Source organism: Manis javanica, chromosome 4 (assembly GCF_040802235.1).
Source record: "Manis javanica isolate MJ-LG chromosome 4, MJ_LKY, whole genome shotgun sequence".
NCBI classification, from domain to species: Eukaryota; Metazoa; Chordata; class Mammalia; order Pholidota; family Manidae; genus Manis; species Manis javanica.
The window spans coordinates 95784043-95799946 of NC_133159.1; the positions used below are offsets into that span (position 1 = coordinate 95784043).

At 36.4% G+C, this 15904-nt stretch overlaps 1 protein-coding gene across 7 annotated transcripts in view; it reads left to right on the forward strand.

Annotated features, from left to right (window-relative positions):
• The window catches only part of PHTF1 (putative homeodomain transcription factor 1), a 50736-nt gene that overhangs the window by 24753 nt on the left and 10079 nt on the right, over positions 1-15904 (forward strand). For 6 of the 7 annotated variants that reach the window (XM_037005402.2, XM_073234402.1, XM_017652031.3 and 3 more), the window contains 6 exons: positions 3830-3986; positions 5213-5347; positions 12610-12769; positions 13605-13778; positions 13891-13980; positions 14969-15190. In XM_037005402.2, coding sequence (XP_036861297.1) covers positions 3830-3986; positions 5213-5347; positions 12610-12769; positions 13605-13778; positions 13891-13980; positions 14969-15190 — 938 coding nt within the window. The remainder of the gene's footprint in view (positions 1-3829; positions 3987-5212; positions 5348-12609; positions 12770-13604; positions 13779-13890; positions 13981-14968; positions 15191-15904) is intronic. The other variant, XM_073234403.1, reaches the window with a different exon arrangement.

The window sequence follows — 15904 nt, forward strand, 5'->3', positions numbered from 1 at the left end:
ATTTGGGGTGATTTTTGTTTTCTTTATCTGTGTCATTTTTTTGAGTTGTGTAAGTTATACAGTGAAAGATGTATCTATGAGTTTACAAATCTAGAAGTTTAATTTTTTAAAGTCCAATCTATTGGACACAGTGCTGTCCAACAGAATTTCTGTGATGATGGTAATGTTCTATTTCCACCCTGCCCAGTGTAGTAGCTGTTAGGCATATGTGGCTATCTACTTAAATGTAGATAGCATGATAAGGAACTGAATTTTTAATTTTACATAATTATAATTAAGTCCTCATAACTATCATTTTAATGGCTGCAAAGTATTCCATCATATGGACATACCATCATTTAAAACTATCCTTTCAGTGTCTCTGGGAATCTCTCATAAGGATTTATCATAAACTCTTTTTCTATAGCTGCTTAATATTCCATTATATCAAAGTACCATAATTTATAAACTGTTCCTATATTGTGAGCATTTAGGTGGTTTCTGGGTTTTTTTTCCTGTTAATAATGCCATCATGAATAAGATTTTCCATATTTTATGTTATTGCTTTAGAATTTATTATCTGAAATAGAATCAACATATCAAAGAATATAAACATCTTAAGGTTTTTAGTACATCTAGTGAAATTGCTGGTGGCACAGTCCTTTGGAAAGTAGTAGATGAGAGTGCCTGTTTTACCATAATCTTACCAGTGTTATTACAATTTAAAAGTTGTTGCCTAATTTGATATACACAAAATAGTATTTTGCTCATTTAATGTGCAATTCTTTGGTCACTTGAAGTTAAATATTTAAAGAATTTATTTCTTTGTTATTGAGATATTTAAACCATATGTATTAAATTTGCATCTACACCATGGTCTACTGTTGGACTACACATTCTGCACTATTGATTTGTCTGGATATTCTCATCTCTGTGCCACATTTTTTTAATTACTACAGTTGTTTAATATGTGGTAACATTGAACAGGACAGATATTTCCCTATTCTGCTTTTTCAACATTTTCCTGGGGTATTTTTACCTATTCTTTCCAAAATAATTTAGAATCATTTTATCATGATCAGCCCCACCAAAAGTTGGAATTTCGACTGGAATTCACCTCTCTTCCCAATATAGATACAGATACATTTGGGGAAAATGGGAAAAAATTGATATATCTCTTGGTCTTTTGCTATCTCTCTTAGTAAAGCTTTGTAGGTTTTTTTCTTTCTTACAAGACCTGCTTAAATCATTTTAAAGTTAAACCTTTTTTATTGTGGTAAAATACACATGACACAAAATTTACCATCTTAACCATTTTTAAGTATATAGTTCAGTGGCATTAAGTATATTCACATTGTTATGCAGCCATCAGCACTAGCCATCTCCAGAGCTTCTTTCAGCTTTTCAAACTGAAACTCTGTACCTGCAAATCAATAACAACTCCCTAGATCCGATTCCTCCTCCCTCTGTCCTCCTGGCAGCCAGCACCCTCCTTTCTGTCTCTCTGAATTTGATTACTCTGGGTACCTCATATAAGTGGAATCATGCAGTGTTTATTCTTTTGCAACTGGCTTGCTCTGGTTAGTATCGTGTTTTCAAGGTTCATCCATTTGTAGCATGTGTCAGTATTTCCTTCCTTTTAAGGGTGAATAATAATCCATTGTATGTATATACCACATTTTGTTTGTATATTTAACTATCAGTGGACACTTGGGGGCTTCCATATGTTCTAATTTTTGTTGCTGCTACTTTTGTAAAATTTTTTTAATAAATTTAACTGGCTAATGTCACATTTTGACTTTTTTTAGCTCATTAATTTTAATAGTTTACCAGTACTTCTCTCAGATTTTCTAATTATACAACTGTATTATTGCCAAATAATGTAAATCTGGTCCCTTTTCCATACTTTCACTCATTTTTATTGACTTAGGCAACATTATCAGAACAGTGTTAAGTAATAACAGTAAGAATGGTCATCATTGGTTTGTTCCTGATTCAGAATGTCTTCATTAATATGATGTATGTTGATTTTTCTTGTATGTTTTTTAGTATGTTAGGGAAATATTTTTTATATTCCTAGTATTTAGAAAATACTGGCATTTAAGGTTAAGTGCTTTTTCACTTTTGGAGTTGGACCAAACTTCACAGGTTAAAGGCACAGTCCTTTGCAAGACTGCCCTCACTTCAGACACCAGCCTCACTCTGGGAGTCCGGAGAGCTACCCTTACTTCTGATGAGTGGGCTTCAGTTTTGAGGGTCCCCCACTCATTCCCTCAGATTCATTAATTTGCTAGAAGGACTCAACTCAGGAAAGTGCTATACTTATAAATCAGTTTTTTTTAAATAGCAAACGAATACACATTAGAAGAGATGCATAGCCTGGGAGGGTTCCAAAGAGGAATTTTTCCATCATTCTCAGGGATATGTTACCCTTCTAGCCATAATGGGTAGCAGTATGCACAGAACATTACCAATCAGGGAAACTTATCCAAACTCCAGTACTCAGAGTTTTTACTGAGGGGCTTTTATTTAGATATGATTGATAGTATCATTGGCCAAGTGGTTGAACTCAATCTTTATTTTCCCCTACTTCCTCCCACTATCCAGAAGTCAGGCTGATACAGTGTGACTCAAAACCCCAACCCTCTAATCACATGCTTGATCTTTCTAGTATAGCTACCCCCATCTTGTCACCTCCTTAGCATAAATTATCAGGTATGGTCCAACGGGGTCACCATGAAAAACAAAGATACTTCCATCACTTGGGAAATTGCAAGGGCTTAGAGGTTACTTCTCAGGAATCAAGACAAAGACCTTTTACACAATTGTCAATTGAGATGATTTGTATGTATGTGTCCAAAATTACATCATATTAAATTATTAGATTAAATCAGTTCCATCAACAAATACTTTAGTGCCTACCATGTTTGTACCAAGCACTATTACAGGCTGTGAGGTAGATTTCCAGCTATCCTTCTAACATAAACCATACATGGTTTTGCTGAATTGTTCTTTTGTTGTATTGTTGGATTTACACTGACAGTATTTCAATCCATTCAACAAATACTGAGTGCCTACTATGTGCTAGATACTGACCTAGGTATAGCCATGAAGAAAGTAGACAAAAATCCCTCCCTTCATGGTGCCTAATAATGTTAGTGGTAAATTTATATCTGCATTCACAAATCATATTTTGTAGTTTATTGTTTTGGTGCTATTGTTATATTTGACTATCAGGGTATTAGGGCATGAAATTAATTTGACAGTTTTTTTCTCCACATAGGAATAGTTTATATAGCACAAGAATTATCATTATTTTGAAGTCTGAGAAAGAACTCATCACCAGGATTCTATCTGAAAGTTTTTTGGAGATAATTTTGTTCCATTTTCTGTTTCGTCATTTATTTCTTTGTACATTTCATATACATATACAAATAAGCAATTTAGTTTAGTAGTTAAGAGTAAGGTAAGGGTTCAGAGCCCTACAGCCTGGGTTCAAATCTCAGTTTTGCTAATTGCTACCTGTATTACCATTGTTCCTCTGAGCAGAACACTTCAAAGTATATATGTTATACAGAATCTTGCTGTTTTGTGGTGGAAAGCCTTTTGAAATACCTAGATTATCATACTGCCAGAAAGGCAGATCCTTTGAACACATTATTCTTCACTTGCTCTGTGATCTAAGGCTTCAGGTTTTCCCCTCATCTAATGTGCAGGTGGATTGTACTGTAGGAAATTCAGTGATTTTACTGTGCACTTTTTAAAATGAAAGATTTTTATAGAAATAATGTGTATAGTAACCAGAATTAGTTTTAAAGATAAGCTCTAATTTTGAAACCTCTTTTTTCAGTCATAGCGCTCGTGTTATATTTTATGATGCCTATTGTGAATGTAAGTGAAGTACTTGGACCCTTGTGCCTTATGTTACTCATGGGAACTGTCCACTGTCAAATTGTGTCTACTCAGATAACAAGGCCATCAGGAAACAATGGAAATCGGAGAAGAAGGTGAGATGAGAAATTACACTGTAGTTGTGTATTTTCTGGGAGAAGCACTGTAGAGATTACAAAAATCCTTGGTTGAATTAATAGAAAGTCTTCCTCCTTTGTGTATACCTTTCATTATTTTTTGTCTTAAAAATGTTTTACTTTTCACTTTTCTCCCTGATGCTAAGATTGTCATGAACTTTTAATCCCAGGTGGGATTTTGTCATTCAATACAGTTGTTTAAAAGGAAAATTCCAATTAATCTTAAATTCTTAAATAATGATCTTGAAAAACATTCCTATTCATTCAGTCAATCAAAATTTGGTGAAAATTCACTATGTAAACAAGGATCTTAGTACATAGGGTTATATTATTAAAGGGTTGGTGCTACTAAAGAATTGCTCAAGGGTTAATACTGCTAAAGTTTTTACCTTTTCAATAATGTATACTAAGAATGGATTTCTACATGTTTTAAACGTTTAATAAAGATATATTTGACTTTTCTACACATTAATTCATGTCATGTTTTTATTGGTTATGTGCTATATATGGGTCCTGGGACTGTTCAGGGTTATAACGTATATGTGTTGTTATCTTCCAAGTGTTATTCTCTTTCCTCAAAATATATAGATTTTTATTCCCATAAGCAGTAACTAAGATTTTTTTCATTTGGCGCAATGAATTTCAACATATTCATTCTTATTTTTAAATGTTATTTTCACTTTTTATTTCCAAAAAAGAAAAGATTCCTTGAAAGTTCAGTTGATTTAAAGATTTCTATCAAATCAAATGCTGGGCTGTGTCTCATTGGTATTTATAGGCAATATTTTTTATCTGCATAGTATATCAGTAAAAGGTGATCAGTTACTATTATTTTGTGTTCTACTGATTAAATGTCCCAAATGGGTTAGATTTCTAACATTCATATTTAAAGAAATTCTTCCTTCTGCTAGTGGTGTTGAGAGTACCTGAAAAAACTGGTCATGCATGTGAAAATTTTCCTTCTAGTAGTGAATAATAGCTCTGTTTCTTTAAATATTGAACAGCATGGTAATACAGGGCTTTAGTTTAGAATCTGTTTTGCCCTTAAGTCAGAAATGTACTTGCATAATTTATCCTCATTGTATGAACTTCATTATATTTAACTTCAGGTAGTAACCCATTGGTATAATTTTCTGTAGGGATATTTTGAGTAGAAATGGAAACGATATTGAATAATCTGAAGTTATTGAAATATTTTTTTGTAGAAAATTACGGAAAACTGTAAATGGTGATGCGAGCCGAGAAAATGGAAGTAATGCCTCTGATAAAATCAGAGGAGTAGAAACTTTGGAAACTGCACCCTTCATTGGTGGTTTTTTGTGGACTCTCTTTGGCAACAGGTGGGAAGTGCTACATTGGAACTTTTATTTGATTTTGTATTCACATCAGTATTTACATTGTATATACTCTGGGTAGGTCATGGGAGTATGCAGTGTAAATGTATTATCATTGTGGTGGAAGTTTTAAGGGTTCTAGAAGGATTTGCTTAATTGAAATGTCTCTACTGTCTGTCATGTTACCTGAAGTCTAGTAATCTACCATAATAAGTTTTATTCTGTTTTAGCTTTAATGATTTTTTTTTGGTATCATTAATCTACAATTACATAAGGAACATTATGTTTACTAGACTCCCCACATCACCAAGTCTGCCCCACATACCCCATTACAGTCTCTGTCCATCAGTGTAGTAAGATGCTATAGAGTCACTGCTTGTCTTCTCTGTGTTGTACAGACCTCCCTGTGCCCCCTCCTTCATTATACATGCTAATCATAATGACCCCTTTCTTTTTTCCTCCCACTTATCCCTCCCTTCCCACCCATCCTCCCCAGTCCCTTTCTCCTAGGTAACTGTTAGTCCATTCTTGGGTTCTGTGATTCTTCTGCTGTTTTGCTCCTTCAGTTTTTTTCTTTGTTGTTATACTCCACAGATGAGTGAAATCATTGATACTTGTCTTTCTCTGCCTGGCTTATTTTACTGAGCATAATACCCTCTAGCTTCATCCATGTTGTTGCAAATGGTAGGAATTGTTTTCTTCTTATGGCTGAATAATACTCCATTGTGTATATGTACCACATCTTCTTTATCCATTCATCTACTGATGGACACATAGGTTGCTTCCAATTCTTGGCTATTGTAAATAGTGCTGCGATAAACATAGGGGTGCATCTGTCTTTTTCAAACTGGGCTGCTGCCTTCTTAGGGTAAATTCCTAGGAGTGGAATTCCTGGGTCAAATGGTATTTCTATTTTGAGCTTTTTGAGGAACCTCCATACTGCTTTCCACAATGGTTAAACTAATTTACATTCCCACCAGCAGTGTAGGAGGGTTCCCCTTTCTCCACAACCTTGCCAACATTTGTTGTTGTTTGTCTTTCGGATGGTGGCGATCTTTACTGCTGTGAGGTGATATCTCATTGTGGTTTTAATTTGCATTTCTCTGATGACTAGCAATGTGGAGCATCTTTTCATGTGTCTGTTGGCCATCTGAATTTCTTCTTTGGAGAACTGTCTCTTCAGCTCCTTTGCCCATTTTTTAATTGTCTTATTTGCTTTTTGTTTGTTGAGGTGCATGAGCTCTTTATATATTTTGGATGTCAATTCCTTATCAGATATGTCATTTATGAATATACTCTCCCATACCATAGGATGCCTTTTTGTTTGACTGATAGTGTCTTTTGCTGTATAGAAGCTTTTCAGCTTGATATAGTCCCACTTGTTCATTTTTGCTTTTGTTTCCCTTGCCTGGGGAGATATGTTCATGAAGAAGTTGTTCATGTTTATGTCCAAGAGATTTTTGCCTATGTTTTTTTCTAAGAGTTTTATGGTTTCATGACTTACATTCAGGTCTTTGATCCATTTAGAATTTACTTTTGTGTATGGGATTAGACAATGATCCAGTTTCATTCTCTTACATGTAGCTGTCCAGTTTTGCCAATACCAGCTGTTGAAGAGGCTGTCATTTCCCCATTGTATGTCCATGACTCCTTTATTGTTTATTAATTGACCATATATGTTTGGGTTAATGTCTGGAGTCTCTATTCTGTTCCACTGTTCTGTGGCTCTGTTCTTGTGCCAGTACCAAATTATCTTGATTATGTGGCTTTGTAGTAGAGTTTGAAGTTGGGAAGCGAGATTCCCCCTGCTTTATTCTTCCTTCTCGGGATTGCTTTGACTCTTCGGGGTCTTTTGTGGTTCCATATGAATTTTAAAACTGTTTGTTCCAGTTCGTTGAAGAATGCTGTTGGTATTTTGATAGGCATTGCATTGAATCTGTAGATTGCTTTAGTCTGGATGGCCATCTTGACAATATTAATTCTTCCTAGCCAAGTGCATGGGATGAGTTTCCATTTGTTAGTGTCCTCTTTAATTTCACTTAAGAGTGTCTTGCAGTTTTCAGGGTATAGGTCTTTCACTTCCTTGGATAGGTTTATTCCTAGCTATTTTATTATTTTTGATGCAATTGTGAATGGAATTGTTTTCCTGATTTCTCTTTCTGCTAGTTCATTGTTAGTATATAGGAAAGCAACAGATTGCTGTGTATTAATTTTGTATCCTGCAACTTTGCTGAATTCAGATATTTGTTCTAGTAGTTGTGCAGTGCCGTCTTTAGGGTTTTTTTATGTACAATATCATGTCATCTGCAAATAGTGACAGTTTGACTTTTTCTTTACCAATCTGGATGCCTTGTATTTCTTTGTTTTGTCTGATTGCCATGGCTAGGACGTCCAGTACTATGTTGAATAACAATGGGGAGAGTGGGTATCCTTGTCTTGTTCCCGATCTCAGAGGAAAAGCTTTCAGCTTCTTGCTGTTAAGTATGTTGTCTGTGGGTTTTTCATACATGGCCTTTATTATGTTGAGGAACTTGCCCTTTATACCCATTTTGTTGAGATTTTTTATCATGAATGGATGTCAAATTTTGTTGAATGCTTTTTCAGCATCTATGGAGATAATCATGTGGTTTTTGTCCTTTTTGTTTGTGTAGTGGATGATGTTGATGGAATTTTGCACGTTGTACCATCCTTGCATCCCTGAGATGAATCCCACTTAATCATGGTGTATGATCTTCTTGATGTGTTTTGGAATTTGGTTTGCTAATATTTTGTTGAGTGTTTTTACATTTATGTTCATCATGGATATTAGTCTGTAATTTTCTTTTTTTGTGGTGTCTTTGCCTGGTTTTGGTATTTCAGTGATGCTGGCTTCATAGAATGAGTTTGGAAGTATTCCGTCCTCTTCTATTTTTTGGAAAACTTTAAGGAGAATGGGTATTATGTCTTCTCTGTATGTCTGATAAAACTCTGTGGTAAATCCATCTGGCCTGGGGGTTTTGTTCTTCGGTAGCTTTTTGAATACTGATTCAATTTCTTTGCTGGTAATTGGTATGTTTAGATTTTCTGTTTCTTCCTTGGTCAGTCTTGGAAGGTTGTATTTTTCTAGGAAGTTGTCCATTTCTTCCAAATTTTCCAGTTTTGTTAGCATATAGATTCTCATAGTATTCTCTAATAATTCTTTGTATTTCTGTTGGGTCTGTTACGATTTTCCCTTTCTCATTTCTGATTCTGTTGATGTGTGTAGATTCTGTTTCTCTCTTAATAAGTCTGGCTAGGGGCTTATCTATTTTGTTTATTTTCTCAAAGAACCAGCTCTTGGTTTCACTGATTTTTTTCTGTTGTTTTGTTCTTCTCAATTTTATTTATTTCTTCTCTGATTTTTATTATGTCACTCCTTCTGCTGACTTTGGGCCTCATTTGTTCTTCTTTTTCCAATCTCAATAATTGTGACTTCAGGCTGTTCATTTGGGATTGTTCTTCCTTCTTTAAATATGCCTGGATTGCTATATACTTTCCTCTTAGAACTTCCTTCACTGCATCCCACAGAAGATGGGGCTTTGTGCTGTTGCTGTCATTTGTCTCCATATATTGCTTGATCTCTATTTTAATTTGGTCATTGATCCATTGATTTTTTAGGAGCATGTTATTAAGCCTCCATGTGTTTGTGAGCCCTTTTGCTTTCTTGGTACAATTTATTTCTAGTTTTATACCTTTGTGGTATGAAAAGTTGGTTGGTAGGATTTCAGTCTTTTAGAATTTACTGAGGCTCTTTTTGTGGCCTAGTATGTGGTCTGTTCTGGAGAATGTTCCATGTGCACTTGAGAAGAATGTGTATCCTGTTGCTTTTGGGTGTAGAATTCTATAGATGTCTATTAGGTCCATCTGTTCTAGTGTGTTGTTCAGTGCCTCTGTGTCCTTACTTATTTTCTGTCTGGTGGATGTGTCCTTTGGAGTGAATGGTGTGTTGAAGTCTCCTAAAATGAATGCATTGCATTCTATTTCCTCCTTTAATTCTGTTAGTATTTGTTTCACATATGTTGGTGCTCCTGTATTGGGTGCATATATATTTGTAATGGTTATATCCTCTTGTTGGACTGCCCCTTTATCATTATGTAATGTCCTTCTTTATCTATTGTTACTTTCTTTGTTTTGAAGTCTATTTTGTCTGATACAAGTACTGCAACACCTGCTTTTTTCTCCCTATTGTTTGCATGAAATATCTTTTTCCATCCCTTGACTCTTAGTCTGTGTGTGTCTTTGAGTTTGAGGTGAGTCTCTTGTAAGCAGCATATAGATGGGTCTTGCTTTTTTATCCATTCTATTACTCTGTGTCTTTTGATTGGTGCATTCAGTCCATTTATATTTAGGGTGATTATTGAAAGATTTTTACTTACTGCCATGCAGGCTTTAGATTCATGGTTACCAAAGGTTCAAGGTTAGCTTCTTTACTATCTTACTGTCTAACTTAACTCGCTTATTAATCTATTATAAACACAGTCTGATGATTCTTTATTTCTCTCCCTTCTTATTCCTCCTCCTCCATTCTTTATGTTAGGTGTTTTATTCTGTACTCTTTTGTGTTTACTTTGACTGCTTTTGTGAATAGTTGATTTTCTTTTTTGCCTTTAGTTAGTATTTGGTTGGTCTGCTTTCTTTGCTGTGATTTTATTTTCTCTGGTGACATCTATTTAGCCTTAGGAGTGCTTCCATCTAATGCAGTCCCTCTAAAATACCCTGTAGAGGTGGTTTGTGGGAGGCAAGTTCCCTCAAGTTTTGCTTCTCTGGGAATTGTTTAATCTCTCCTTCATATTTAAATTATAATCATACTGTATACAGTATTCTTGGTTCAAGGCCCTTCTGTTTCATTGCATTAAATCTATCATGCCATTCTCTTCTGGCCTGTAAGGTTTCTGTTGAGAAGTCTGATGATAGCCTGATGGGTTTTCCTTTGTAGGTGACCTTTTTTCTCTCTCTGACTGCCTTTAATACTCTGTCCTTGTCTTTGATCTTTGCCATTTTAATTATTATATGTCTTGGTGTTGTCATATTTGGTTCTCTCATGTTGTGAAATCTGTGGGCTTCCATCTTCTGAGAGATTCTTTCCTCAACAAGTTTTGGGAAGTTTTCAGCAATTATTTCTTCGAAGACACTTTCTATCCCTTTCTCTCTCTCTTCTTCTTCTGGTACCCCTATAATGCAAATATTGTTCCTTTTGTATTGGTCACACTGTTCTCTTAATATTCTTTTATTTCTGGAGATCCTTTTATCTTTCTCTCCTTCAGCTTCTCTGTATTCCTGTTCGCTGATTTCTATTCCTTTAATGGCCTCTTGTACCTCATCCAGTCTGCTTTATGGCCTTCCAGAGATCGTTTTATTTCTGTATTCTCCCTCCCAACTTGATCTTTTAGCTCTTGCATATTTCTCTGCAGGTCCATCAGCATGGTTATGACCTTTATTTTAAATTCTTTTACAGGAAGATTGGTTACATCTATCACCCCAGGCCCTCTCTTGGGGGTTGCCTGGGTGATTCTGGACTGGACCAAATTCTTCTGCCTTTTCATGGTGATAGAGGTAGTCATAGGCAGGTAGCGTGTGTGTTAGCTGGGAGAACAAAGTCCCTTCCTGCTTGCTGGTTGCCGTGCCCTTCTCCACTGCCTGTGCCAGTTACCCGCACACTGGGAGCAGATTCCGGTTTAATTTCCTGAGCCATGATGGGCGGGGCAGCCCAGAGCCCCGAGGGAGAGGCAGGCATGCCGGTGTGCTCTCCTGTGAGAATGGCACCCCTTTGCTCCTTGCCCGGGCATCCTCTGCCTGCGCTGGGCAGCTGCTCGCCTGTGGCAGCTTTTGGATCTGGAAAATGATTTTTTAGACCACAAGATTACAAAAGTTTAAGTACTCTGAAAGGATAATATTTTAAACAGTATCAGTTAACATCTTAAGGAAGAGAAGGATTTAAAAATGATCTGTTACCTCTTCAGAAATGGGATACAGGACAAGAGGCTGGTGTGGATTGGCTGTAGGATAGAAAGGGAAACGGATCCTGGATAATTCTGCCTCTCATTTTTCAGTTTGTGAGAGCACTAGTATAACTCAAAGAAATACTTATTTTGTCATATATTAATGATTGTGAGTCAAAAATAAAGTTCTTTTGTAGTTCCTTTTCTGAAGATGAAGTACAGGTTTCCCCCACTGTGTGAAAGTGCAGCATTCCTGTGAAACCCTCCTAACCTGAAATAGCATAAAGCAGAGAAGCAATTACTGTTAATTTATAGGAAAATTTTTTGAGTGTTTCCAGACCCTCAAAATAACTTCTCTTCAGCTTTTCTTACACCTGAACACGCCTCTTGCTAAGGGATGCACAAAATAAGTTGAGATATGAAGCACAGATGCTCACAGGCACAGTTCAAAGCCATGGCGGCTTGATGGTGAGCTGCTGAGCATGGCTTCTGGGAAAAAGCTAGGTGGGGCCGCTCACTGGACTGGGCTGCGCTGCCCTTACACGTGCTTGCTGCAAGACAAACTGAACGCTGTTTGGTTTTTTTTGCCTTTTTTGCAAACTTGAAAGTCCTCTTGGGACTTTTTTCAGTTAGAACAGGTACTGATGAGGGTCTTTTATAAAGGCAGAGTGGTATTATGTGAGCTTTTGAAAGGCAGAGGGTACCCAGATGGTTACATATTTTTCTAAAGCTGTATTTACATTCTTTCGTTGAAGTGTTTGAGTTCTTCATGTTGAACACATGCATCCCTGTTCTCACTGATTTTACCATCTAATTAGGAAGATAAGAGTAGTAGGTATGATGAAGTCACATCAGTGTTAGAGTATTAGAAATTACTACATGCTGACTAAAGGCCATGCAGTTCAGCAGATGGAGTGAAGTAGCCAGTAGGTGTCATGGAGGGGCTGAGAGTTGCTGGGCTTTGAAGGACAGGAGAGGGGAAGTGAAGTGAAGTGGCATAAACAAGTGATATGAGGTGTAGGAGGCAGCATTATATTTGAGAGAGAAAGTGGTAAAGGCTGTGAACCTACTTACTTGGAAAACTTCAGAGAACAGGCTTACTCTCAACCAATTGAGATGCGTCTTTGGAGACTAGAGATAATTATATTGTGGCTTTCTATATACCCTTGAACGAGTTAGAACCTGAAAAATATGATTTCTGAATTTTCTTGGTTTTTAGAATAATACATTGTATTCCCAAAAGAATGATTTTATAGAAATACTACTTTCAGAGAACTAGTTAGTAATTTTTTTTTTCCTTTTAAAAAATAGGACTAAAAGAGAAAAATTAATAAGCAACAAAGGGACTGAAATTGACAATGACTCAAGTTATCTGCATCCTGTGACTAAGAAGAGGCAGTGCCGACCAGAGATTAGAATGTGGCAAACAAAAGAGAAAGCAAAATTTTCAGATGGAGAGAAGTGCTGGAGGGTAAGGTTTAGAAGAGTACAAATATAACAAAACCTTTTCTTTCCCATGTGAAATGTTGCTATTCTTAGACTCTATACAAAACAGATACTATTAGGTTTGTGTAATTTGTCTATGAAATAAATAAAGGACATGAAAAGGAGAATATCACATAAAGACTAGCTCATTGTTCTAATTTCTAGGACTGGAACTTGTTATTGCATCTGCTATTGCCCCAGCCTTAGCAGTAGATTGCTAGATTTAATAGGTTAGTGTAGAGACTGCTGCGTCATATTCCAGAGAGGCAGTGATAGTATGGTAAGGTTTGGAAAACTGTTTTCTAGATTTAGTAGAGATGTTCTGCTCTAAAACTCACTGCACTTCTATTTTATGGTCTTAAAATATTTTCTCATTTGTTAGACTGTGGCATTTAGTAGTTACAATAATAGCTAATCTTTTTGAGCCATTACTATAATCCATTACTAAGTGCTTTACATGTAGTAACTCATTTAATTGTTTCAACAACTCTGAAATAGGTGATTTTATTATCAGCACTTTTCAGATGAGGAAACTGAGCCTCAGAGAAACTTAGTTACTTGCCTGAGGTTACATAGCTAGTAAGGAAGAGCTGGGGATTCAGACATAGAGTTTGACTCAAGTATGCTTGTAACTTCTAGGTAACACTGCCTTATCATTTAGGCTATTTAGCTTCAGGAAAGTTCAATATTTTTCTTATTGAGACCAAGTAATATAGAGGTTTGTTCAGTTTTGGTTTAGTTTCCTTTTGTTGCTTCTTAGTTTTTACACATGAAGAGTATTTTGGGCTGTTCCCCATGAAGAATTGCTGTTCTCTTTATAGGAGGCTGTTAGGCGTTTGGGTAATGGGATTTCAGATGATCTGTCAAGTGAGGAAGATGGCGAAGCCCAGACACAGATGATGATACTGCGTAGGAGTGTGGAAGGGGCCTCAAGTGACAATGGTTGTGAAGTTAAAACTAGAAAGTCAATACTGTCAAGGCACCTAAACACTCAGGTAATTTTTATATTAGTTTATAAAAGTATAGGCATTAACTCCTAAATCACTGAATAGTAACAAGGTATTTAACATGTTTTCCTGTTGTGTTGTTGCCTTGATTTTTTGGCAGGTAAAGAAGACCTCTACTAAATGGTGTCATATTGTGCGAGATTCAGATAGTCTGGCTGAATCAGAGTTTGAATCTGCAGCCTTTGGTCAGGTAATGTATCTTTTTGAGAGATCATTATTTAAGATGTACTCTTGAATGTAATAGCTTCATCATTTCCTTTTCTGACCTAAAATAGTGTTTGTATTTGCCTGTCCTTCCTGCCTCCATCTGTCTATTTATCTAGCAGCTTTTATATGACTACTCATTGGTGAATGAGTAATGAGAATGGTGAATTCCTGAGCGTGATTCCTGGGGAAAGAGCTTGGCCAGGGTCACTCTCACTGGTCCCAGGTGTGCTGAAAGAGCATGAACTCTTTTTTCACTTTGACTCTAATCTTAAAAGTATCAAAGATGATGCTCAGGAAGATTCCTCAGACTCCAAATGATGAGAAGGCTACTTAATATTAACTTGGAATATGGAGTTTATTCTTAAGCATCATTCCAGTGTAAATGGGATTGAGGCTGAGGACAGATTTTTGGGAAAGGACCTCTGAGACATGGGAGCAGTAAATCTCATCATGAAAGCTAATGGGCGTGTTGTATGTTTGGAATGTTGTCATTCAGAAGTGAGCAGAGTACATGATGGTAGTGTGGTTTTTGTTTTGATTGACAAGGCAGTTGGGGTCGTGGGCAAAGTTTGACTCAAGCTCTATAAGCAAGTTCATGTTGCTTAGAGGAGGGGGCACTTTGGGTAAGTCAAAGGCTCAGCCACACCTACATGCAGGGTGGATCCTCCGGAGGTGAACTCCTTGCAGGAGTCACTCCTATCCCAGGGCACCTTAGTTGAACAATCCCGTGACTTGGCAGTAACTTCTTAGAGGGAGTCCCTTTAAAATCCTGCTTGTTAGAGTCATTAGAGTTTAGCATTTAAATATTAAAATGTATTATTGTTATATGAAAGCTTGTGAACAAATGAATACATGGTGATCAACTTATGAAAGCTTGCCAACCATCACCTTAATTAACTTGTCTTAATTTTATTTCAGATATATAATTGTTTTAAAAAATGAATGAAAACAATTTTCTTTTTCCTTTAAAGGGCTCTAGGTCTGGTGTGAATGGCGGCTCTCGAAGCCTCAACATGTCGAGAAGAGACTCAGAAAGCACCCGTCACGACTCAGAGACCGAGGATATGTTATGGGACGACCTGCTGCATGGCCCAGAGTGCCGGTCATCTGTCAGCAGTGATAGTGAGGGGGCGCATGTGAATACCCTCCACTCAGGAACCAAACGTGACCCCAAAGAGGATGTTTTTCAGCAGGTCTGCAAAGGCAGTGATATAATAACTAGTATTTATTGTGTACTTACCATGTACCAGGCACTGTATTCAACTTTGATCCTGTAAGATAGATACTATTATTATCTCTAGTTTAAAGATGAGGAAATTGAGCATAGTTTGTCAGTGAAGCTGTTGGAATTAGAACTCAGGGGGAAGCACTCTAGAGTTGCCCTAACCTTACGTTTTTTTTCATAGTACTTTTTCTTGTTATTTTCCTTAGAACAACCCTTAACGTTCATTTTACATAAGCAGGGTTGTTTGAATGGTACCTTATATTTTCACAGACATCACAGTTTTATATATGAATTACTAGGAAATGGCATTGCTTGCTTCTATAATAATGCATAAATCAAGTGATTCTTTTAATTTTAAATTTTATATTAATATCAAGTCAGATAGCCTAGAATTGGAGATTCCTTAGAAGGTATTTCAACCTTACAACCAACACAGGAATTCATTCTACAACTGTAAAAAATTTTTTAACATCTACCACATGGTAATAATAGTTCCTACTTCTTAGAAATATGGTGATCTATCTAATGAGACAACATAAAGTGCCTAGCACAATGACTGGAGAAGAGTAAGCACCCAATAAATGTTAGCATTACTATTGTTATTCCCATCAGATGGTCAGTCAGCCTCAGCTTAAATACTTCAGGAGCTGGAGTGATTGTTATTTCTTGAGACAGCTTGTTC